At 48.4% G+C, this 26,253-nt stretch overlaps 1 protein-coding gene across 1 annotated transcript; it reads left to right on the top strand.

Annotated features, from left to right (window-relative positions):
• The first annotated feature begins 1,072 nt into the window (after window positions 1-1,072).
• On the top strand, window positions 1,073-17,031 carry HPGDS (hematopoietic prostaglandin D synthase). The gene is made up of 6 exons (XM_061571198.1): window positions 1,073-1,224; window positions 5,081-5,234; window positions 8,625-8,717; window positions 12,281-12,390; window positions 13,290-13,388; window positions 16,173-17,031. The coding sequence occupies exons 2-6, from the start codon at window positions 5,102-5,104 to the stop codon at window positions 16,335-16,337; spliced, it is 600 nt and encodes a 199-aa protein (XP_061427182.1). The 5' UTR covers window positions 1,073-1,224; window positions 5,081-5,101; the 3' UTR covers window positions 16,338-17,031.
• The last annotated feature ends 9,222 nt before the right edge of the window (window positions 17,032-26,253 follow it).

Genomic DNA, 26,253 nt, shown 5'->3' with positions numbered 1-26,253 from the left:
TTAGCACAGTACAATTAATGTTGCTGGACTACCTCCTGCTAGCAACGTACTTGCAATACAATAAAAATGCAACTATCCCCCGTATAGCCTTAACATACTTGAGGGGCAAGTGCGGTTAGCAAGCACCACCTATGAAGGCCAGCACTGTGGCACACGAGGGGGTGGGTGGCCAGCACCACGCCCGGCCGCCTTTGTCTCCCCAGTGGCGATGTTTACACACCGCACCAGGTACTCATTGGAGGCTGAGCCGGTTCAAAAAATCGTCACTGGTGTTGGGAATCGAACCCAGGTGGCCAGGTTTGTGGCGCAGCGCGCCAACCACTACACTACCGCTCCCCAGAGTACACAACACAGGACACATGCAATTACTGCACTGCTCCATTATACACTACACCTAAGGGCATTGCGTGCATCTCACTCTACTGCATATTTCCATTTGCTGTGCAAAGCCAATAAACAACGAAAAATCAGTTTGCACTTTGGGGAAGAAAAAAAACCCCTGCACGTTGTGCACGTTTAAAGAAAACAATGTTTAAGAATGTAAAATGAAACATCTGCCAAAGTTTTATTGCTGCTTGGTTAATCATTGCACAGCGCCGGAGCCAAACGAGTGATTACTTCTTTCTGAAGATAATGCAGTTCGCATGAGTTATCTCACACACGCACAGGAATTCACTCACTCCTATTGGTGTTAAGTGTAGAATGTTCGAGCAAAAGCACCGAGTCTCAAACTCGTGTCAACAAAAAACGTCCCCGGCAACGACTTCCACGCAAGAAGGTTACGCAATGCCGGATATTGGGGTGCGCAAATGTTGAACCACCACCACCACCAATAACAACCACCACCAACCACCACCACCACCAACCACCACCACCACCAACAACCACCTTTCTTAACCGAGTAGGGAGTGAGATGGCTGATTTTATGGTAGTGGCTAAATTGGAGAGGGGAGAGAGAGAGGGCTTTCGAGAATGTGGTAAGTTTGGGGCGGAGAGGGTGGTGGTGGTGGCTGGGGAGGGGTTTAGTCTGGGGGTGGTGTTGAAGGATATGGGGGGAAGGGCGGTGCACATGGAAAGTGGAGGGCGAGGTTGTGCAATGTCAGGACAGCCGAGTATAAATACAGCAGCCGGCTCCGCTTGGTGACACTCTCCACTCTCTCTCTCTCTGGGACTCTGCAAGGTTCTGGTCAAGTCCATCTACATATCTCAGCCAAGACTCCCAAGGTAAGAACTTTCTCTGCTTTTTACAATTCCGATCGGTGCGCATTGTGAATGTTGCGCTACTTTGTGAGCTAAATCGCGCAATGACACTGCACGCGTAAGGACACGGCTATTTTTAGTTGATATTTAGTTTATTTTTAGTTCATATTTAGTTGATTTTTAGTGCGTTGCTTTCAACGTGGCCAGAGCTTGCTGAGCAAAAGCACACGCGAGGCAAGACGTTGTAAGTTAGTTTTACCAGTTTAAATGGTCACTAATTGAGCATTGAAAGGTAACTTTTTGGCACTAGTGCGATGCAAAAGTCATTTACGTTCATTGTTCGTATATCAAGGGGTGGTTGAAAGGAGGAAATAAACTTCCCAATTCATGGATGGCGGCGACAATGAACGCTTTGACTTGGGTACGCGACTGCATTTGTGATGTTCGTGTAATTAAATTCGAGCCACGTGCGTTTCGGGGTGTATTGCGAATTGTTGGCTTTCGAATGAATTACGGCAGTGCTGATGACGGGAATGTGTACACGCGGCACATTTTAATGAAGGGGAAAGAAAAATATTAACATATTTCGCTGTATATGGCTTTCTGCGAGGCGGGGTTTCCAATGCGTTGCTGCAAACCGAGCTACCCAGCGCTGATGCCCGATTTCCAGATTTACCAGTTCTCTCTCTTGTTCATAATAGCTCATACTGTAAAGTCGTTGCACGCGACACGCACCTGATGATTGTCAGAGAAAAAAACAAACGCACCCACCCTCATTGTGGCATCAGAGTCCAAGGTGAATAGGCCACGGTTCAAGGTGAAGTCTTGTTTAACAGTTGTCACTTTTTTTTACGGAATTCCGCCGCATTCAAGAGCGACCCAGTAAAACGGCAAGCAGCCTTTGGCTAACATTGGGCCAACATGTTTACTGGGTGAATGTGTGTGTGTATGTACTGTGTTGAATCTTCTTTCGCACCGTACGTAGCCAACCGTGCTAATGGGAAGACGACAACGCGACAACACACAGAGCGGTTCTAAAGAAAGAGTTTTCAATCGATTAGATTTTTTAAAAGTGAAAGCTCCTAGGGGTGCCTCCCGATATCGGACAGCACTTGCCCCCACTACCTGTGTGTTGTATTTGCGTGGAGCTGATTGATTTTGTAACCGCAGTAAGGTAAAGCAGCCGTGGTTGTGCGAGGTGCTACGAACTGGCGTCTGGAACCACAAAGTTTCGTGTTTTTACTGTTGGGAACCTCTGGTTACAGCAGCCCACAGGGGATTATTGTGTCCGTCCGTCGTGCAGGGTGGGGTGGGGAGGGGAGGGGCAGGGAGGGGAGGGGCAGGGAGGGGAGGGGCAGGGAGGGGAGGGGCTGGGTGGGGAGGGGCTGGGTGGGGCTGGGTGGGGCTGGGTGGGGGGTGGCGAGGGAGGGGTGGGGCTGAGTGGGGAGGGGCTGGTCACCCCGTGGTGCCCTTATAAAACTCAACGTTTAACCTACTCACGCCAGCTTGTGCCCGCCCTCAGTCGGGCATATTTGCGGAATACACCACGCCGCCGTTGACCTTGGCCATTGACCGAGCAACCCAACGTTCATATCAGCTCCCTCCGCATGAATGTGTTTGCAGCCTTTATCGGCTGCTTGCGTTCGATGCAGCAGGGTGTTGTGAGTTCAGCCCGTTCCTTCTAGGGGTCCGCTTATCTTCCGGGTGACTTGAGGACACAAAGCAGACGACGCACCCTGTAATGTAATCTCGCCACGGTGGCTAGGAGATGTTAATTCCCTCGCCTGGTGTACAGGAGGTTCGTGGGTTTGATCCCGGCCCTGACGCCTGCTGCTGTGTATTTGGAGTTTGCGTGTCTCTCTCTCCCCGTGGTCGCGTGGATTTTTGTCCGGCTTCCTCTGGTTTGTTCCCTCCACATTTAAAATCAACATCTCGCGTTTAAAGCGTTTGGCTTCAAAATATGTCCACGTGATAAGCCACTTTGTTGAGCAATCATTTGTGGCCAGGTCACTCGTGAAAAACAGCTGCATAGCTCAGTGGGCCTTGCATGGTAAAAAAAAAAGTTAGTTTTAGTTTATATCTTTGCTAATTCTGTAAAAAAAAACTTCACTGTTTAAAAAAGAAAGTTCGCGTCTCCTCTAGAATTCTGGAACCCTTTCCCAGGAGACATCGTCAATGAATGACACCGGCAGCACGACAGCCCATGGCAGCTGTTGATTTCTTGTTTGTCGTTGGAGCCAGGGAGAGCAGAGGCGACGTTGAATGGCCCAGTTGAGTTGCGTTGCTTCCAAGTTCTCTGTGTTTTTTTCCATTGTGTGTGCAATGGCCATAGCAGGTCAACTGACAATAAAGACCACTAATCCAACGCTGTACATTTGTATATATATTTTATTTTTTGAAGACAAGCTTAACGTAATAGAACCATCTACTTACCAACAGTTTGTAAAGACGAGTTTTTCAACTTCTGCACGTGCACAACTCGCTTACGCATTCCTCGGCGTGGGTGTGTGTGTGTGTTGACGGTCTGATTTGGTTGTGTCCGGCACTGTGGTTGTGTGCAATAGGTGAGGATACATTTGCTGGGTTGTTTGTGTGTGTGTGGCTGTGATCCCAGTGGGGAGCGGTGTCATGCATTTAGGGCTAAGTCGACCTAGGGGAGGTCACAGGATAGACTCACCACAGTATTCCATTGATACAATGCGTGGCCGACAATTGGTTACCATGAGTAATTTGGTGCGGTACCCTTTAAATGTGTAAGAAGAGCCCTTGTGTTACTCCACTGCTGGATGAGACCTCCCCACGCTGTACGGATCTTGGGGCTTATTTGACTTTCGCAAAACTCTGGTGTGTAAACACTCGCAATGAGGGAGCTCCTTCTGTTTCCTCGAGATAAATCCCTTGTTTTGTGTTTGTGTGTTTTACAAGTAGTAATACTCGCGCCGGCTTGAAACGTTCTAAGAACTGGATTGATTTTGCGAGGTGCTCGCAGAGATCCTCTTGAGAGATCTGGACACGGGTTTCATCGGCGAGCTCCTCCGGCAGTCGAGGCTGCGCTTTGGACGTGGGGTCATGCGGCCCGCATGAGCCTGGCCACCACTTGCCCCGGAACTGCTGCTGCAGCTTATTCTTTGGGTCTTTCGGTAAAGTGACGAAGATGGGTTCAAAGAAAATAACAACAAAACACATTCCTGCGGAGGGAGCTGGTAGGAACGTTGGGTTGCTCGGTCAATGGCCAGGGTCAACGGCGGCGTGGTGTATTCCGCAAATGTGACCGACTGTGAGGGCGGGCACAAGTCTTGCAGCACACGTGTGTGCAGTGCCCTGTGCAGAAATGTGTACAGTGCTCAAGTAAAGGGTTTATTTTGACCGGGCAGGGCCCACTGAGCTGTATACGATTCGGAAGTGACCTTGCCTCGAATGATGGCTCAACGAATTGGTGGCTTAAATGTAGAGATTGAGTGCCGTGGCCTCCCTCCCCACCCCTCCCATATTTAGAATGCACGACGGGCACAATAATCCCCTGTAGGGCTGGTTCCTACCAGTATAAAAATATAACAAAAACGACGACGTTTCGATCGCAACACAAGCGTTCGTCATCCAGCGCTTGTGTTGCGATCGGAACGTCGTAGTTTTTTGTTGTTATTTTTGGTTTTTATTTTTGGTTATTTTCTTTGAACCCATTTACATGACTTTACCGAACGCCCCAAAGAATATGAATTTCTGCAGTCACGAAACCTTTAAGTCAAGGTTTCTGCCTAGCGGCTGTGACGACACTTCAAGAAGAAGAGGCTTCTGGAGTTGGTGTGGTTTTTTTTGTTTTACGTGGCTGATCTGGAAGCGAGGATAACTTTGCCTTTTTTCGTGTGGTGATTGCCCACAGCTACCCGAGCCGACCAAAAAAATGCCGACATACAAGCTGACGTACTTCAACTTGAAGGGACGCGCGGAGCTGTCCCGCTACATCTTCGCGTACGGGGACATCAAGTACGAAGACCAGCGCGTGGACCAAGCCGAGTGGGCCAAAATCAAGCCCAGTAAGCGTGCCCCCCACACCCCCCCAACACACCCATTGACATTCTAACACGTAGTTGTAGTTTAGTAATAGTAGTAATATTCATAATAATAGTCGTAATTAGTAGTAGGTTTTCGCAACCAATATTATCCATTGCAAGGGTTTTTTTTTTCCTGGGCTTGGTTCACGTAAATATAAACGTGTCATAATCTTGATTTTAAGCTTTCGTGACTGCAGGAACCCATAATCTTTGGTTCTTTCAGTAAAGACGTGTCATTTTCTGGCTATCCGCCTGATGTGGTTGTCTGTTTTTGCAATCGCCAGCGAAATATCGCAGTGCTTGAATTGCAAATGCTGCGGTGGGTTCACTCTCCAACACAACCGACTGAAGCAGTCGCCAAGTGGCCCGTTTTGTGTACGCGACACCCATCGACGCACACGTGTGTGTGTGTGTGTGTGCGCGCGCAAAAGCCCTTTAGCCCGTCGAATGTGAAGTTTCTCTGCAAAGACCGTTGGTGCAAGTGCTGTTAGCGAGTAGCACCTAATGAAGGCCAGCATGAGAGGGTGTGGGTGGACAGCACGACGCCCGACCGCCTTTGTCTCCCCAGTGGCGATGTTTACACGCGGCAACCAGGTAGTCATTTGAGACCTGAATTGACCCTACGGGAGGCCCAGGACCACACACACACACGGTATTATGTGCTGGTGTGCGTGCCATAGTGATATCCACCCAGCAGTTTTAAGTGTACACATCACGACTGTAAACAATGGGCAGGTTATGTGTGGTGAGCTAAAGGGTGGGGTGCTCCCACCTGCCTTGCATGGACAGAATAGATGACAAAGCCCTACAGAGGAGCAGCCCTTGACCTCTGTAGTGGAGTCTCCCTTCTCGGCAGTAGAGTGGCCATGATCGGGACATTGCAGGGCTGCACCTTTGCCACCTTTCTGACGGCGAACTCCGGTCATCCTCGTAGCAGATTTTGGCTGACCATCGAACAAAGACGGTCACCGCATCACGTGGCGCTTTCAGATGCGCTTCTGCTCCGGTGTTAGGAAGCCACTGGAGGCTGCTACGCACTTTTAAATCGTCATCTAGATTGAAATCTCATTTTCTTTAGAACTGCTTCTTGTGTTTGGCTCGCTGTCCTTCCCTGCACCTCCGATTAGCTTGGTTGGCCACGTACGCTGCCTAAGGAGTTCATCATACGTACATACATGCTGCCCTTTGTTAGTTCATCCACTGCTGGATCAAGCCCCCCCCCCCACCCCTCTCTCTCTCTCCCACGCTGTGTTGGTGACTGAGGGGTCGGGTTGGTTGTTTATTCATACTTTACTACACTGGTCATTGCCGGTGGCTGGCAGGTCTGGTTCAGGTATCACTCGCCACTCGGCCTTGCATCGAACCGAAGTCAAAAGTGTAAACATTTCACTTCCTCCTGGCGGACTCGGCTCCGTAGTCTCCTCCTTTCGGCTTTCCGTGTGGTTTCTGGCACACTCGCACTAATTCTTGGCAGTATAAATAATCAGAATTGAATGATTGTTCTTATTAGTCGTCGTGGCTTGTCCACTGCTGGATGAAGGCAATCCCCTCCCTCGTATCGTCGCCATCCTAACCTGTCCTGCGATGCCACCGCCCGTTCTCTCCTTTAGCTGCCGTTTTGTTCATCGGCTGCCCTCTTCCCTTCTAACGGCAGTCTTTTTTTTTCTTCCCCAAGAACTAATACGTTACGCAAATCCTTCACGGCTTATCCCGAACCAAACTCTCTGCCAATGAGCAGATCTGCCGTGCAGAAAAAAGAAAGACTTTTGTTCGCTTTATTCTTGCTGTAAATAAATATTTTTTTTCTCGAAGTACGATTTACATATGATTACATTATGCACGGCGGCCTCCCTCACTGCGCTTGCATTAACAAGCCGGAGACATTGCTCATTGCAAATACAATTGCCCACTGTTTTTCTTTTTAATATGCATGTACTGAGTAAAATACCGATGTTTGTGTCACCGTGAGCAGCCACCCATGGGATTAAATGGGCCTCTCAACTGGAATGGGTTCGTGACCTCTGCCCAGTCGCCGATCAATGACCGCACAGAATAAGAATAAAAAAATATTTTAAAACACCACATCTTATTAAATATTTGGTTCTGTACTTAATTTGGCTATATACCATTGTTGATAATAATTAAACGCTCCGTTTGACCGGCAGTGCTGTCTGGTAGCTGTAAGAGGTAGGTAAGTGCTGCACCCTTGTGGTGGACAAGCAGCTGCGGTAGCACTTCTGTGGCGTCTCTCTCCAAAGTCCGCTCCCTCCTCGTGCGCAAAGGGGTTGATGGACCGCCCCGTGAGGGATCCGGATGTCTTGCCACGTGATGCCGACAGCACAACCAGGATAACAATTTGGGCACGAAGACGACGAGTTAAAACGAGACGGTTATCTATGGGGGACCCCTTTTTGCCGCTATCGAGATGGTGAGAACAAGGAATAGGCGCTTATCCTTTCCGGCAATAATACTACGGGGAGGTGTTTATAAGATGTTCAAACCACCAAATGGACACGTACTTGCAAGTCATCAAGTCTGCATGAACCACACGTGTTTTGTGGTAAAACACTCAAACAAACATGCTTTGATGATGATGATGAGATGTGCATTGGCCTTGGAACTGATGGCCTTCACTAGAGACGGCCTCCGTTACGGACTTGTCTCGCCACCGCTGTTAGACCCGGAGGCCAACGCCAAAAGGTGATGTGGACAAATGGCAATGCAAATATCAACGCATTCGTAGCTCGAGTTGAGCCATTGTATCTGTGCAGAACATGTGGGGGTGGGGGGGGGGGGGGGCCTTTTGGCGTCCTCTGGTCTCACACCGTTTTGACACGAGGCTCAAAAGAAAGCTGTCTCTGGCGTGGACCAATCAGTTCCAAAGACGATGCATATATTATCAGAGTGTTTTTTGTTTGCATTCTGACCACAAGTATTGTGGTTAATGCAGACATGATTCCTTGTAAAAGGTTTCAGTTTGGTGTTTTAACATCTTAACACCTATTTGTTGCCAGAAAAAATGGCAACCCGATCCAGACCAATTCACTCGAGCATTTCTCTTTTGTACAGTCGAGCAAAGTCACATTTTCTGATCCGAATGAACCCGGGACCCTCGGGTGTCGATTGATGATGAGTGACACATGACCCATGACCTTTGACTTGAGTCGCCTGACACGCAACAACCACGTGACCTTGCTAATCACGTGCGGGTTTCAAGCCAAGCAATGTCTTGAGTAGGTTGATGCAAACCAGTTTTACAGAACGGGCAGCACCCACACTTGCTTGTACGTTATTTTATAATCGTGCATCGTTACGTTTTAATGACCGTGCATCGTTCTGCTTTCTTCCACCTCCTTGCTATTCTCTCCACAGCCCTGCCCTTCAAGCAGGTGCCCGTGCTAGAGGTGGACGGCAAGATCCTCAGCCAGAGTTTTGCCATCGCTCGTTTCCTGGCCCGGGAGGCAGGTGAGATGTGCAACTGGTCACGGGGGGTGGGGGAGGGAACGGAGGGGCGGTTTGGGCCGGGTGTGTAGTGGGCACACGGGTGTTGCGGTGTGCACGCCTGGAGCGCCGAGATTTGGGCTTCCCCAGTCATACTCCAACATTCCACACTGTTGAGGGCCGTCCTCGCGAATCGTCCATCAGTCGTCATCGGTCGGTCGTGACCACTCCACCGTCGGATGAAGGCCTCTCCAAGCCGCCGCTACAATCCGCACGGCCGATTTTAGCGCAGCTTGGCTACGTACGGTGCGAAGGAAGTTCAACATACACACGTACATCCTTCAGTCTCGGAATTCAACAATCCCACCCAGCGCATGTACACGAGATGATCTCATTTGCTCCAGTCTCCTTGGTGGCCGACCTCTTGCACTTCCTTGCTCTCCAGCTGCCACTCCAACTTATCCTTCGCCTACCGGCCAACGTCCCTGCCCAGGCCCAACTGTTTAACAATCAAAACCGTGTCTACTGAGTAGGCCCTTTGTTCTCTAATTGGCACTCTTGTGCAGTGTAATACTGTATGGTATTTGCAAGGCATGAAATCTAAACGGATAATACATTTTGCTCTGACCGGGCATAATATGCTCTGTCCACTAGGAGGCAGTCGTGGAATATTGGTGGCGCTTGTTAAAACTGCAACGTTTTCCCGTGGTGGAAACTGAGTAATGAAAACAACATTTGAGCAGACAAGGGTCCGACTTGTTTTATTTAAGCAGGGGAAGTCTCCAGATCGGTTTCGGCTTTCCGAGTCTCATCGGCAGGGAGTCAAGAGCCGAATGGCTCACAGGGCTATACCTAATAAATTAACTTTGAACTTTGAGGGTGTGTGGCCTTGTTTCCCAAACTGCGGGAGCGATTCTTTTAAGGAAATCTGGATTCGGGTCTTCCCCTAGGTTTGCTCGGCCTAAACTTCGTGATGGAGGGGGTCCCTCCATTCTGCCTCCCGGGCTGACCTGAGCTCGAAGAGATTTTACGAGCGCAGAGGACTGGATAGTTTTTTTGTATCGAAGTTTCACCGATGTGTTTTATAAAGATTAGCCGGAGAGCCGGGCTATCCGATTAGTTCAATAATTACCCTGTCTGTTATCGATTGGATGACTCAACTAGTCTGATAACGCTGAAAACATTGTAAAGGTTTTAGCCTCTGTTCTTGCTCGTGATGGGCGACGTTTGGTACAGTCATCAGCATTCTTGTGATAAACTAAAATTGTTTTTTAACATGTAGAAAATGTCTTTATTTACTAAAGCATAATAATCAGCCGCGTCACGTTCGAAGTCGGGGGGCGGGGGGGGGGTCCTGCCTTTTGGAAGGCCGGCAGTTCGGTGGCCACACTTTTTTGTCAAGGCACCCCGAGTCCTCGGCCCCAATCAAGCAGAGTACTGGTCTGCAAACTACAAATTATTTATCGATTTCAAGATCACGATGTCACCACCGTGGCCAAAGCCGTTGAAGCCGCCCACCGCTGCCCCCTCGCCCAACGCCGCTCGAACCCTCCTCCGCCAGGTCCCGCAGCTGCTGCTGTGCCGAGGAGAGCGCAGCGACCTCCGTGCCCCCCCCCACTACCCCCCGACAGTGTGTCTCCTCTTCCCATTCATCGCCGGACTCGTTTAACTTTTTAAATCCTTTATATTAAGTTCGCTTGCTTGCTTGCTTGCTTGCTTGCGCGCTTACGACCATGCGAATCTTTCGGTCGTTTTTTAACCCACTTCCCGTGATCCAATCGAGCTGACATTTTGCACGCAGACTCGTTGTGCATAACAATGAATTTTTGTGAAATTTTTTTTCCAAAATTTTACACTTTTTAGGAAAAAATAAATTATATGTAATTACCAATTGCTTAATGGTGGTAGGCAATCATCTGACCCATAGGTGGCAGCCATCTCAAGCTAGAGGACGAGAGGACTGTAGCCACCACGCATATAAAGGATTTATAGTGAAAAACTTTGTTTTTACGGGTTAATTTTTTTCCATCTTGATTTTATGCTTTCGTGACTGCAGGAATCCATACTCTTTGGTTCTTGCGGTAAAGTCACGTAGGTAGAAGAAATAATAGATCACGACGTTTCGATCGCCGCACGAGCAATCGTCCTCAGGTGGGATGGAGAAACAGGCTGCTGAAACAAGTCCTCATATCTTCTTGGTTCTTTCGGTAAAGTCACGTAGAAGGGAAATAATGAAATAATAAAAATAAAACATGATTAAATATTCTCACGACGTTTCGGCCACAACGCAAGCAGCCGTCCTCGGGTGATGAACAGGTCTGTGGGAAAGACAGATGAATCCCTGCAGTCACGAAAGCTTTAAATCGAAAAGTCCTTATACATTACCGTCCCAGTTTTGTACAGCCAACGCACACACATAGTAATAAGCTCGGGCCTGCTTCCTGGTCTTAATAGCTGCTCGCTAATGACGGAAGAGAGAGAAAAAAAAACCTTCAATCGACACACACATTCATATTCTGCTTTGGAAACAAACGCTTTCTTGAATTAGATTGCGGACTAAACGCACGCACACCGCCGATGTATCGGGTCAATGCTGGGTTTTTCCATTTTGAAAAACTTTAATAACGAAAGTGGCCGTGGTTTTTTCTTTCTTTCTCCTCCTCCTCTGGTTTGCTTGGCAAAAGAAACTTGTTGACATTGCACACCGGCGAGTGCATTTCGGTATTGCTCGACGCTCGTCAGAATACAAATACTGACGGAGCAACGAATGGGAGCAATTACGTGGAATGCTGCTCTACCCACAATGTTCTTCAACTTCTTTCATCAAACATCCACCAACCAAGAATCATTTCAATTCGTAGTGGCATCTAAATGCAACCAGCATCTTGACGTTCAGGAACGGTGTAGGGCGGCAGTCATCATCCTTACTTTATTTCTTTTTGCCAGGAGAATTTGGACACGACTCGGTGCACAGTTTACCCAGTAAACGTGCTAGGTTGACCAATCGTTGAACCCACGTTGACCCAATCTTCCACGTTTACTGGGCTTTTTTGTACAGTCAATCTACCCATTGAATGTTTCCCAACGTTGCTGCTGACGTTCATGTGGCAGCGGTGTTCATCGGCAAAAACTGCAACCTAAAACGCAACAAAATATGGGCAGGAGACATTATTTCGATGGATCATGGCTTGACATTCGCAGCCCGACCCCATAAAAAACACAACAACTGTCATTCGCTACTAAGTGGTGGTGACGTCACCACGACGCTTGTGCCAGGCCACTGTGCACCTTGAGGCCACGTGAAGTGTCGAATGCCCGCTGGCAGGAGGTCACGGGGCAAACCCAGGTGCCACGGATCGACTGACTGAGATGACCGAGATGACTGGCTGATGCACCACCTGTGCCCCCTACTGTGCCAAGTTGCTGTGCTTTAGCCAAAAACACCCACACACACGCATTACGGAATTCACCTTCCCCGATCGCTGCGAGCACCGGCGGTGATTGCTCGGCAACGCGAGCGTGGCGCCGCGCTCACCCCTGGCGGCGCGCGTCGTTGGCGCCCTCTGCCTTGCGATGGATGGGTGCAGGGGTCGCCGGCAAGACGAGTCTGGAGCAGGCCCAGGCTGACATGTTGGTGGACACCATCTTCGAACCCGTCGTGCTCGTCCCCTGGCGTGAACAGGACGAGGCTGTCAAGGTGATTGCCCCCCTGTGTGTGTGTGTGTTCACTCGTGTGTTCACGTGCGTATGTGAGGGGAGCGGTAGTGTTGCAGTTAGCGCCGCTGCGCTACCAACCCGGCGACCCGGAGTTCGATTCCCGCTCGTGGCCAACACCGGTGACGAGTATCTGAACCGGTTCCTGGGCTTCCCCTAGGTCGACTCCTGCCAGCGAGCCTTCGACACTTCACATGGCCTCAATGTGCACCTAGCCTGGCACAAAGTGTGCACCTAGCTCATGGTGACATCGCCACCACTTAGTGGCAAATTGTTGTGTGGTTGTGGTTAGCATGCTGCACTATGCACCTGGTGATTTGGGTTCGATTCCCGCTCTCGTCCACCAACACCACTGACAATTATCTGAACAAGTCCTCGGCCTCGCCTAGATCGAGCCGGGCGTGGTGCTGGCCACCCACCCCCCTCGTGTGCCGTGCCAGCCTTCATAAGTGCTTGAAAAGTTTGTTGAGGCTATAGGGGGGATCTTTGCATATGTGTGCTGGACTACCGTGTGCTTTTGTAACGTTACCCTGGTGGTAGTGTGGTGGTGTTGATGCCATTGTTGCTTTTGCAAAAATGTAAGTGTCCCTCCTCACTGATGGTTTCGTCCACTTTAGTAATAACAATTCCCTATACCCGGCAACACAATTGCGGCAACGATTGTGAAAGTCTTCAATGAGTTTTAAGACTTTTTCAGGATGCTTGAGCCAATTCCATTAATGGGGTGTGTTTGGCTGCATGATGGATTAACCCACCATGCATACGAGTGGAGGGGAGCCGTGAATGATACTCTTCACTTCCATATCCGAAGTAAATGCTGCGAGTCACGACTTGTTGAATTGTGTTCAGCGTTTTCCTTTTCCCCATCGTCATTGTCTGCAGAAGGAGAAAATTGAGAAACTGTTCAAAGACACCGTGCCTGGGTGGCTGGCCAACCTCGAAGCGTACCTGGGCGACAACACCTGGTTTGTTGGAGATTCGGTGAGTCCCCACCATCGTTAGCTTGTCCGAGACCACTTGTCATTCTAAACAGACGCAATTTAATATTCCCAGCTAAGCGCGGTGGTGCTAAAGCAGGGGTGGGGAACGTCCAGCCCGCGAAATCATTTGGGTCTGGCCCTGCCAAGACAACCGCAGGCAGGACTCGAAATTCAATAAATCTAGGAGCAAACCTGGAAAAGCAGTTGCGAGTAGCAACATCATCAATACCAGCTAACATCACACGCCTCGCCAAAGAGAAGCAGTTCCAGCCATCGCATTAGGGGGTGAGTTAATTAAATGTTTGACCCAAATATAACGGGCACATTTTTAAGTTTATAATTTTGTATGGCCCGCGAATGATGTTATAAATATTCAAATGGCCCTTGGCAGAAAAAGGTGCTAAAGCAACGTGTAAACAACTGGTAATAATAATGTAATTTATTATTCAAGACATTCTTAATGAGTTTCAGGAGTGTCTTGCATCGCGGGGGTTTGGCCAATTCATTAGAGTTTTTTTTTTGCGTCTGGGAGGCATCTCAAGGTATACAGATGGTGGGTTCACCAACCCACTTTCTGTCGAGCAATACCTTGGCCACCTTGCAGCGAATATCAGGTTGGGGGAGTTTTCACGTCGACTTTATCACGTCAGCTCTTCGCTTTAGAGGTCTGGATCGGAGGAATGTGCCAACTTGTGAGTGCGTGAATACCTTCCGGAAACTGGAATACAAAGCAAGGCTTAAAGGACTGGTGGATTGATGCCACACGCTGTTACCCCTCTTCTGCTGGCACATCCGAGGCAAGCCAGGGTGGTGCCCTTGTGGTACAGGTGGCTTACCAGCTGGCTATTACCCAAAAGCAGAGTTGGAAACCGAACCGTGATACGGTGGCCTCGCAAGACATTCAAGTATTTCTCGGATCCAATCTGGGCCTGGGGCACAGTTTATAATTTTTCCATATTTTAAAATATCTGGGTTAGATTGGGTAAACATTGACGACATTAACCCACCCACCCCCCAACTGATATTGCACCTGATAGGCCCACAGGGATGGCATCACCTTTGCTCCCTCTATTTAAGACCGAAACAGGAGGACTTCTGGCTATCGCCTGATGAGGCTGGTTGTTATCAGCAGTGAAACGCTGTACTCTGCTTGTAAATGTTGTGCGTTTACTCTCCCAACGCACCGGCGTGCTGAAGTAGTCACTAATTGGCACGTTTTGTTTACGTGACGAACCTTACTAATTGGTTGTGGCGGGTTTAACGACACATTTATAATTATGTGATCTCGCCCAAATAAAACCTTTATTATGCACAATATTGGCCGCAAAAGCCTACGTGTTGAACTTGGTAATTTGTTTTGTGCTGATGGCAACAAGTCCATCGCGTGTTGCGACAACAAACAACAAATAAACAAACAACAACAACAACCTGGAAACGTCTTGACCCACCCCTGGGCTTGGCTCAACACGGTCCCCACGCGTGATGCAGTTGTACAGCAGGGGGAAAAAACAGTTGTTTTTTGGGGAAGGCGCCTGATATACGATTGGGCCATGCAAAGACAAACCGTCGTCTGGGGAAGGGGGTCCCAGAAAAGCATTCTTAGGGCTACCAATGCTGCCGACCTTCGGGAGGAAAGCACCGTTTTGCCGCGAGCCAGAAGCGATGCGATACGACGCCGACGAGGAGGAGTTGTTGACGTGATCAAGGGCTGAATGTCGGGATGGGGTAGGGGTTAGTTGGTGGCCCATTTCGTTGAGAGACCCCTTTTTCACGGTCTCGGAAGCCCTGTCCATCGTCAACAGGTATCTTTTTTTTAACGAGCACACAAAGCACACGGTGCTGGGGAGGGAGGCGGGGGAAGGATGGGTGGTCGTACGCACTCGTTCTCTAAAAGCGACATGTAACGATGACGCGGTATTTCTACGTCGCTTTCCAGCCCCCCAGTGGGAATGCGGAATTAGAGTAAACGAATTTGGCCGACCCCACCACCCACATTGTGGGTGCACGTTAACATAACGATGGGGATTCTTGCTCTAGATCTCTCTCGTGGACATCCGAACGGTGGTTCTCGATTTTGACTGTAAAATACGAGGCTCGCTCTGTTATTATTAGCACTGCAGAACTCATTTTGTCCTCGGCGGTTAATTTCAACGGAGCGGTTTTGTGTCCCGTACTGTTTGTTTGTATGTATGCCAGGAGCAGCATTACGCGTGTGCTTATTAGCAGCTGCCGCTTTCTCTGCCGACTGATACGTAGCATTGACGGTGATTTTATTGGTACTCGTATAATCCTCGTCATAGCCCCGACAAAAAATTTCGAACTTGCAGGTAACTCGTATAGCAAAAGTTACCGTGTCTTCATCATCATCATCACCATCTTTAGCCACAATCGATCCACTGCTGGATGAATGCCTGCCCAAGCCGTCGCCATCTCTCGCGATCCTTCGATGCAACAATCCACCTCGCAAAGCTATTCAGTTTTTTTTATATAAGACATTTTCATTCCACATCCTCCCTCACATCCTGACGTTTCCGGACGCTATTACCAGGGGCATCGGCGGTGTCGGGCACAAGCGGTTTCATTGGAGCAGGCGGAGTGGGGGTGGGGGAATTTTATTTGGGGGAGGTTGCCCAGGTCATTGCCGTTCTGGGCTTGGGTATTTAAGACTGGTCTAAGGTTCAGGAATGGTGTTATTATATTTTTATTGTCGTACGCTGTTGCGATTTTTTTTTTTTTAACACGACGGTTGACATGTGGCGTTTCTCGCATTCCGCCGTGTGTACAGGTGACCTGGGCCGACTTCCAGTGGCACATCGCCAGCGTGGTGCTGGACACGTTGAAGCCCGGCTTCCTGAAGGGGTACAGCAAGCTCGAGGCCCTGCGAGACCGCGTGGGCGCCCTGCCCAAAATCGCGGCCTACCTGAAGGCTCGTCCCGTAACCCCCATGTGAGAATGCTCCTTTTTTTGAAAACGAACAAGAATATAAAAAAACGCCACTACAACAAACCCACGCGGACTTCCATCGTAAAATTTACCTCATTTCGTCCTGACCACCTGCCGTTCAGTGCAGCAGGTCCACCTGATACGTTTTGACGGATATTTGTTCTCCTACTCTGCATCACGAGCCAGGCCACATGCGCACACAAATGGCCCTCAACTTGTAGCCAGTGTCAATTTGTTAAATCTGGTCGCACCACAGATGCATGAACAACCTCCCAGATTCTAATATGAATCCTCAACTTTTGCTTCTACAGGGAAGGGGGTGGGGGATGAAGTGACAATCTGGTTTGCTGGAAAGAAAATGTGTGCATTCTGTAACAAAGCGAAATGCTCAATAGTTGGCCATAATATGTTTAGTGACCTTTTTTTGAGCAATTCACATTTGCCACACCACTTAGGACAAAGCCAACTGAAATGCAGCGTCGGATTAGTGCACGAGTGGGGTTTGCAACCTGAAAGGCTTGTGTGTTTAGGGAGAAGGCTCTAAAAAAGTCATGATATGGGTATGGTTTGTGATGGTGTGGTTGTAAAATGACCAATTGGTGAAGCTGGTGTTTTGGCATCTGTTAAACATTCTTTTTCATATGCAGCTGATTATGCTGTAATTTGTGTTCAGTGACTTGAATAAAAATTATTTGAATACATTTGTAAGGATCTGGCAATGTTTTGTGTTTTTCATAATTTGAGCGTATGGCGGGAAAGACGAGCAGCAGCGTTGAAACGTCTTTAAAAAAACGCTACGGTTTTTTTTTCCCAACTGATTCAGGGGTGGGGGGGGGTGGAGGCGGTAGACTGTGTCAATCCCAGAAACCACCGCTAGCATGTTGCAGGGATGGGGCGCATTCGTCCGTGTGTTGCGTTCCGATGGCTTGAAATTCGCCACAATCGCAGTTGGCCGATCCTTTTGACCGTCCATTTGTGGGAGGTGCATGTGCATCTCCCACGTTGGAGCGAGGTCTATGGCGGTCACGAGAGAGAAGAAGCCCCGTGCTTCCACCATCGGGTCCTCGATGACGAATGGTGTTGCCACGATCGTAGCCGGTCCACGACTTTTGGACCACCAGAGCGCCCATGTGTTTATTTTCAGCTGCTACAGACTCGAGCTCAAGTACGTACTTCTAAACAGCTCTTGTAAAGTTCAAGTCAAAAATTATTCTGGTCAACACAAGTTGCTAAATATGTGTGTGTGTAATGATCTTGTTTGCATGTGAACTTATTTCGCACCATACGTAGCCAACCGGTGGTGTAGCACAAGCAATAATTCATGAGCACATTTTAATAAATGTACATGAAACGGCCCTTTTTATCCACCACTGGATGAGGGCCTCTTACAAACTGCAGGTTCTGGGGGTTTTCGGATCCCACTTTATCGCGTTGGTCCCTGTGGGTTGGCAATGGTGGGAAGCGGAAACACTGGAGCGTGTAACTGGCAGTCGTTCCCGGTACGGCGTGTGAGCATGGATTTGAGTCGACAGCATGGGTGGCTGGGGGAGTGGGGAGAGTTCCATATTGTGGGGGGCAGCTTGGACGAGGAGCGGCCTCGCACAGCCTCCACACAGCGGAGGTGTCTGTGTTCACTCCTTTTCAGAGGGGGGCCATGTCAGACATCGTCAGTGTGAGGGCCTGCTACACCGGCCCTGTTCTAGAGTTTATGTATTTGTTTGAGGCCTCACGTCCAGGGGTCGCCAATGGCCCACGGACCTTACAATGGAGCACACTGGTGTATGTGATGGGCTGTAGAGATACTGTGTGTGTGTGTGTTCTTTGTTATCTCCCTTTCACACTTTCACCTACCCCACGATTATCTCTCCGGGCGACTCGGTTGAAACAGTGGGGTGGTAAATTTTTACTTAAAATTTTCGTGACTGCAGGAATTCATATTCTATGATTCTTTCCGTAAAGTCACGTACATAGAAAAAAAATAACAATAAAATAATAAAAATTAAAATTAAGTGAATAAAAATAAGAAAAATATCACGACGTTTATTACTTCATTATTTTTTCTATCTACGTGACTTTACCGAAAGAACCATAGAATAAGTGGGGCGGTAGTTTATTGAATCCTCCAGACCAAATCCACCTCAGCGGTACAAATGTCCACGCCGCAGTCGAGCAGCGGGTCGCGTGCGGTGTCGTACGGTTTGGGTACTCTCCTACCTTCCAAGACGTCTCGCCAGTGTGGAAGAGTAGGCCAAGTACTCTCGAGGCCAAATACATGTACACTGTCTAGAGCTCCCTCCAGTGGAGACCTTCCACCAACAGCAGCTGTGCCTTTTTATTATTTTACACGGTTTTATTTAACTCAATGTGTCTGTATCCTCAAATCCTGTAACTCAATTTTAACCCACTTCCCAATGTCGTATCGACTGCAAACTTGGTATACATACGTCATACTGATGACAATACTATAGTCTATCATAACAATATATATATTTGTAAACAATCATTTTTATATGTTCTGTTTCGTCTTGGGTCTAATTATCCCACGCTCAACTCACGTTGGCTGTAATTGGCCACGGCCCCTTACGTTGTGGCAAGCTTCGGGGCCACTTCCTGGAGTCGTGGAGTTCTGCCATTACTCGTACGGTACATTTCATTAAAGCGAGTTATTAAAAAAGTGTTTTTAAATATTACTTATTGTTACCCCATTCACATGTAATGCACGTGCAGTGTTAAGGCACGTTGGACTTCTTTCGCACCGTACGTAGCCAACGGGGCTAATCCGGTTCACCGCGTATGGCCTCGGGGTACAGCGGACAAACAGCGCTCAGCGAACCTTGACCCCGAGGAAAGTTCCTCACCAGGTCACGTTCGCACAGGTTGAGGCAGGCGGCGGGGATTCTACCACGCTCTGGTGCGCGCTGCCGCATCGATTGGTAGCGTTACGTAAATACGTACGGCAGCAGCGGGAACACATTGTCCTGCGGAGGGAGCTGGTAGGAACGTTGGGTTGCTCGGTCAATGGCCAGGGTCAACGGCGGCGTGGTGTATTCCGCAAATATGCCCGACTGTGAGGGCGGGCACAAGCTGGCGTGAAGTAGGTTAAACGTTGAGTTGTATAAGGGCACCACGGGGTGACCAGCCCCTCCCCACCCAGCCCCACCCCTCCCACCCCCCACCCAGCCCCACCCTCCCCACCCAGCCCCTCCCCACCCAGTCCCGTTGACCCTGGCCATTGACCGAGCAACCCAACGTTCCTATCAGCTCCCTCCGCAGGAATGTGTTTTATTCAAAGAGATATATTGGGTTACATTTTAGTTTGTCATACAAAAAAATACATCGGTCACTTTTTTTTTGCGTAGTCCCTAGGGGTAAGCAGTGGCTCTGGTTTGTTGCCTATCGGAATAATCGGTGCCCCGGATTGATGGTCACACCACCACTGCCTCCAAGGAAGAATGCCAAAGTCATGGGGAGTACGTTCTCTCCTGCGGATGGGTGGGGTGCGTGGGGGTTTACTTCAGGACGTGGAACAAGGCGTCTTGTCAAACCCCGCCGTCTGTGCGGACTGTGAGGGTGCCTGTGGACGCATCGTGAGCGTGGTTCGGTGAGGGTTGGGTGCAAGTCAGGGGGCAATCGTGGACTTTGGGAGCATACCATTGCTGTTTTGTACAACGTGGTCCAGATGTCTTGTGACCGTCAATTAATTGTGCCATGAAATATTGTTTTCCTCTTTGCATATGCATTTCATTTATTTAAATAAAGGAAAATATATTATATAACGTTTTAGAGTATTGATTGGTGGGGGGGGGGGGGTGTCACAAAACATCTGGACCACCATATACAATAGATTTTGCTGCGTTGCAATTGCAACCCCCTGCTGTGATGGCAGTCACGACCATCGTGTCGAGTACAACTTAGGTTGTGAGTGAGAGCTCGACGCCAATGATGAGGTGGCCGAGTGGGATGAGGGTGAGGTGCCTGGCTTATAATCACGCAGACGTGGGTTCGAATCCATCATTTTCTTGCCACAATATTTTTGGACTACATATATATTTTTTCGGGTAAAAGTGATAGTAATACACGTAAAGTAGTAATAAAACATTATGTACTTTATTTTAGATATTTTAAAACATCGCAAACAAGTGGGATATCAATGTTAAATATCGGTGTTCATGTTTGGCATCAGCTACTTAAGACACTAGACGTCCAGTGCCCAACTACAAAGTTACTTGGTGTAGTGGGAATGTTCGTTACCTTTTACTCTGGCGAGCTGGGTTCAAACCCAACTCTTTCAATGTTTTATATATTTTTTTTTATTTGACAACTCACGTGATGACGTCATCACGCACAGTATCACAGAGCCACGTGCGTGCAGAGTGCATTCACTTAAAGCACCCGAAGCCCTGAGTTCTATGTGGGAGCGGCAGTGGCTCAGCCTGCTGAGTCAGGAGACTGGCAACGTAGAAGTGCTGGGTTCGAATCCCACCAATGAATATGTGGAATCAACGCAAGCCGACGCTCCAAACCAGGTGAGTGAAATAATATAATACATGTGGCTATCCTAACATACATGTGATGTGTCTCTGTTACAGATACATGAGTGTGCTGTCTCTGTGTAATTGGCAGACATGGGTGTCCAAGATGAGACTGTGGCAGAGCAGGAAGATACCTGGAGGGAGGCATAAGGGGAGGAAGAGATGGGACAAAGCAGAATTATTATTTTTTGCAATAAGCAAAACGTGTGGCCACTAGGGGGCGCTCTTCTACCACTAGGGGGCGCTGTCTACCACAAGGGGGCGCTGTTTCAATGCGTTTTGCCCTTTAAAACGGTCATTTTTAAACAAACTTACATATTTACACGGATTTAAGCCCTAAGCCACGGGTTTACGCAAAATCGTAGTGAAAATAGTAAATTTTGTGGGAAAAGGCACAATTTTAACGGTAAATTGCATTACAATTACTATTACTATGCCAAAAAAATGTTTGTTGCAAATTATTATAACAATTGATTAAGAACAAAAAGTTTCGGTGCTTATTTTCACAGCGATTTTGCACGCAAAAATGTGCGTTAAGGGCTAATATTAGTTGATGAATGGACATTTTTGCTTCAAAATGAGCGTTTCCAAAGCAACATGTAATCCAACAGAGTAGCCCTCGAGTTATTATTTATACGACCATAACATGTACGTCCTAAGAGCTTTAAGCGAGAACAAAATGCAAATCTAAAAGAAAAAAATTCACATTGCGATTTTAACACAATTTCTAAACAAGCCCCATTTCCAGGAAGCACACCGCAAATAAACTACTTGCTAAAGAAAGACAGCTCTCACGAAACACGAACTGACGTGACGCACACATTGTGGCATCATGGCCTGTCGGATACAAAGGCGTCTCAAACTCAGCTTCATGGCGCTGGGTCCACGGGTTTCAGACGCCGAGACCCCACGTCCAAGTGCTGAATCTCTGGTTCCAGGCGCTGAGTCCACAGGGGCTATAAACTGCCGCTCTGACACATGGAGTTGTAGTCAATCGCTAACCCTATCCACAACACCCCCCCCTCCACCACCTATCAACATTCATGGTGGGGGTCGCTTCCTCTCGTTGCTGAACCCTGCGTCCGGAGTTGCCCTCCCCCCTCGGCTGTTGGCACTGCGTAGACGTCAAGGCTGTAATTATAATATCCCCCCCAATATTCAAATATGCTCAAAATGCCCCCCCCCCCCAATATATTGCTATAAAAAGATAATTGCTATGCTATGTAAATAAGAACAACAATTTGCTAAACCTTGGCCACAATATCTGGACTGTCTTCATATAACAATGCATAGATTTCTGTTTACATGATTGTGGTTGTACTTTATTAATCCCTAATCTCTGCCATTACATACAATGAAACGAGAAATGGTAAAAAAAAAGTAAAAACAGAGCAATGTAATACAATACACCATTAGACATTGCAAAAAAATAAATAAAAAGTCCATCCCATGTGTCAGTGAATTTTTTGTATATTTTAGGCAGGAAATGAGTTTTCAAATGTACATATATTTCTGGGTTGGGACCCCCCAGACCCCCTGGAAGATGTGGTCCCCCCCAATGTTGACTCCATTGCTACGGCCTTGGTAGACGTATCGACGTCTAAGATCAGTCTCCAACTCGTTCCTTTCCACCCAATTGCCACCCATCCCCCCTCATCTCTGTGCGTGTGAAGTTTTCGTCTTTCCCTCGAAGATGCCCACCTGACCATCGTCTAACACTGGAGTTACTGGACACGTATAGAACACAGACCCATGAATAACCAACCATTCTCTTCGCTCCACCTTACAAAACGCACTCGTGTCGCCCTCTCGTGGCTCACGGGACGCAAAGCTCGAGATTAAATGGAGAGGGAAGGGAGAGTTTAACCACAACAGACACAGTGCCACTTACACTCTTCACTCAGTCGTGAATGGCCTGCCTGCCTGCCTGCCTTGCTTTCCCAGTGCTGTAATTGGCTCTCGCCTGGCCATGCATTAGCAGAAGTCGAACTCCCGCGTGACTGTCAAGGAGACGGTAAAGACCCCACGGGGACATCGGTATTGCAAAATAAATAAATCCACCAGACCACGATCCAAACGTGGTTTGAAAAAAAAACCCCAACTGGAAGAACATCAATCACACAGATACACAGCTACCATTAAACTCCCACTCCACATCACGCAGGCAACTTCACTGAGCAATTTTTCGTTCCTTAAGACTCGTCTTTTTTCAAGAGCAAATCCCTTTACTACTTCCTATCCACATCCTTAAAACCTTAACCATCCTTCCCCTTCCTAACCTCGCCAGCACCCCCCTTTCCCTATCATCACACTTCCTTGCAATCTATTCCCCTCCCCAACACTCAAACTCCATCCCTTTTCCCCATCAGCCAATGACTAATAATCTACCATTTATCATCCTTATAAAGCGCTTATATATATAAAAAACGCGCTATATAATATTCAGGATAAGATTAGTCGTGACTGGTCGTAGCATTCTATCGCAATTGGCTTTGAGCGCCACACGCATATGGCGAAAGTAAATCGTTTGCTACGCTGAAGACCGTGCGGTTTAATTACATTTTATATTATTTTATTATTTCCCTTCTACGTGACTTTACCGAAAGAACCAAGAATATATATATACCGTGGGGTTTGTTGGTGATGTTTTTTCCCACGAGACTCGAGACTCAACATCGGACGAGCGCCTCGTTCGCTCACCTCGGGGCCTCCTTGCTCCAGCCTCTCCCTCCGGGTCAAAGGGTCAGAGGTTGCAGGGTCTCCACCTCGCTCTGCCATCCATCCCTGCGGCCTCCAAACTCCCCGAGTCGCCTCTCAGGGACCACGGAGCGGACCACGTGGGCGACTGAGCTGCACGCTCGGGACGCTGACACCCGGGATCGAACCGGGTGCGCGGATTCCGCCTCTGTGGTCCGGGGAACTGACTCTCAGATTCCCGAGGAAAGCGTCACCGGGGGGCGGGGGGGGATGTTGGAGTCCTCAATGCGTTCACGTTGACTCCGTCCCGTGTGGCGATGCTCACCTGTGTTGAGCGCCCTCACCTGGGTGGTCTGTGCAGGATCCCAATAGCCGTGTGTGTGGTGGAGTGGGAGGATGTGTGTGTGTGGAGTAGGGATGTGTGTGTTGTGGGGATGTGAGTGTGATGGAGTAGGAATGTGTGTGTGGTGGAGTAGGCATGTGTGTGTGGTGGAGTAGGCATGTGTGTGTGGTGGAGTAGGCATGTGTGTGTGGTGGAGTGGGCATGTGTGTGTGTGGTGTAGGGGGATGTTTGTGTGTGGTGGGGATGTGTGTGTGTGTGGAGTAAGGATGTGTGTGTGTTGTGGGGATGTGTGTGTAGTTGAGTAATAATGTGTGTGTGTAGAGTGGGGATGTGTGTAGAGTGGGGATGTGTGTGTAGAGTGGGGATGTGTGTGTGGAGTAGGGATGTGTGTAGAGTGGGGATGTGTGTGTAGTGGAGTAGAAATGTGTGTGTGGTGGAGTGGGCATGTGTGTGTGGAGCGGCATTGCAACGCTTAGCGCACTGCGCTACGAAACCCGTGACCCGAGTTCGATTCCCGCTCACGGCCACCAAAACCAGTGACGATTATCTGAACCAATCCTGGGCCTACCCTAGGTAGACTCGGCATCAAATTAGTACCTCGTGCGGTGTGCAAACACCGCCACTGGGGAGACAAAGGCGGCCCATGTGTGGTGTTGCGGTCTTGTGCCACCCCCCCCTCTTGTGTGCAGTGCTCGCTAACAGCACTTGCCCCAACAATCTGTTACAGGCTATACGGGGGATCTTTGTCTTCTTCTTTTTCTCCGTCACATCGACGTTGATACCTCCGATAACGTCAGCATAACGTCAGCATCTTCGTGTGTTCTGATGTGGTAGGAAACCAGATTTCTCAGGACAACTCACCGGAGACAGGCAGGTAACCCCTCCTTCCACCCCACCTGTCTCCCCCACATCCCCCCCTCGCCTTAATGTTTGTAGTCAGGACATTTAAACCTCATAAGCCCACCGGCTCTCGCATAAACTGCGTCGTGACGTCATTGTATGTCTGTTGAAGGTGAACGACACGGCCAATTCATCTCGACGAGCTCTGCATGATGCGCTAATCAAAGTTTCAAAGTTGTGTTTCTTTCGCGCATTCGTCCTCGCCGCTGCGCTTGGATACGACACGACACGACAGAATGATCCGCGCCAGGCGGGTCGCGGCGTTTATGTGCGCGGTGGGACGGAGTCGCCAAAAATGAAGTCATTAATTGCGATTTTGACATTCCGTTTATTCGGGACCCCGGGGTCCCGCCGTAAAGTTCATTTGTCTGCCTTAAAAATTAAGCTGGGCCAACAGCGCAACGTACAGAATGGTCCAGATGTCTCGTGACACCCCCCCCCCCTCTCCATTTAATTCTCTAAAGCTTTATCTATTTTTTAAGCAATGTTTATTTAAAACAAATTAATATTCAAAGGGGGGGGGGGGGGGGACAAGTTAGGGGTCAACTAATTGGAGTTCACAAGACATCTGGACCACCCTGTACAATCTTGTTGCCCACACAAACGGTCCCAGCGCTAAGTCAATACCAGGAGCAGGCAGCGTTGAGTCATATTCAGTGTTGGTTTTCCCATTAAGGACATTTTTTGGCGAAATAATAAAAAAAATCCATAAATTGTTTTAAAAGACTGTGAGTCAATTAAACATCGGATGCCACGGTAGCACATTTCGTGACATGAAAAATAAGCTGTTGTTTTTGTTGTTGTTCTGGAAAGTGCAAATGTGATTGAAATTATCCGACTAATTTCACTTACCGTTGGGAAAAAAATGCCTAATTTATTAAGCGCACACATCTGGGACGGCTGGGGTGACTCGGAGGTCAGAGAGATGAGCTTATCAATGCTTATGTATCCCGAGTTTGGGGCCGTCCATAAATGACGTCACGCACCTAGGGGGGGGGGGGGTCAGATATTTGTGACGATGTGTGACGAGGGGGGAGGGCGGGTGAGAAATGTGACGTCACATCAAAATGCGCAACTTAAAATAAATATAGATTTAAATTTCGATTTAAAGCTTTCGTGACTGCAGGGATTCATATTCGTGGTTCTTTCGGTAAAGTCACGTAAAAGGGAAATAATAAAATAATACAAATAAAAGAATTAAATTCTCACGACGTTTCGATTGCAACACAAACAATCATCATCAGGTGTGAAAACCACAGCAAGAAATGTTTTTCAATTTTTTTCAAATTTTCTTGCTGTGGTTTTCACACCTGATGATGATTTCTTGTATTGCAATCGAAACGTCGTGAGAATTTTATAGTTGAATTTTTATTATTTTATTATTTCCCTTCCAAGTGACTTTACCGAAAGGACCAATAATATAAATATAGAATTGTTATAACAACACTAAT

Source organism: Lethenteron reissneri, chromosome 47 (assembly GCF_015708825.2).
Source record: "Lethenteron reissneri isolate LAM-NWPU_2019-01 chromosome 47, ASM1570882v1, whole genome shotgun sequence".
NCBI classification, from domain to species: Eukaryota; Metazoa; Chordata; class Hyperoartia; order Petromyzontiformes; family Petromyzontidae; genus Lethenteron; species Lethenteron reissneri.
The sequence above is the reverse complement of the archived record's forward strand: the minus strand, read 5'-3'. Positions and strand labels throughout refer to the sequence as shown.

What these genes read in the sequence shown, in the direction of transcription:
- HPGDS (XM_061571198.1), top strand. Translation starts at nt 5,102, where the DNA reads ATGCCGACATACAAGCTGACGTACTTCAACTTGAAGGGACGCGCGGAG. An exon ending in GTGGGCCAAAATCAAGCCCA is followed by an intron (nt 5,235 to 8,624) that starts GTAAGCGTGCCC and finishes TTCTCTCCACAG; the next exon opens with CCCTGCCCTTCAAGCAGGTG. An exon ending in TTTCCTGGCCCGGGAGGCAG is followed by an intron (nt 8,718 to 12,280) that starts GTGAGATGTGCA and finishes GGATGGGTGCAG; the next exon opens with GGGTCGCCGGCAAGACGAGT.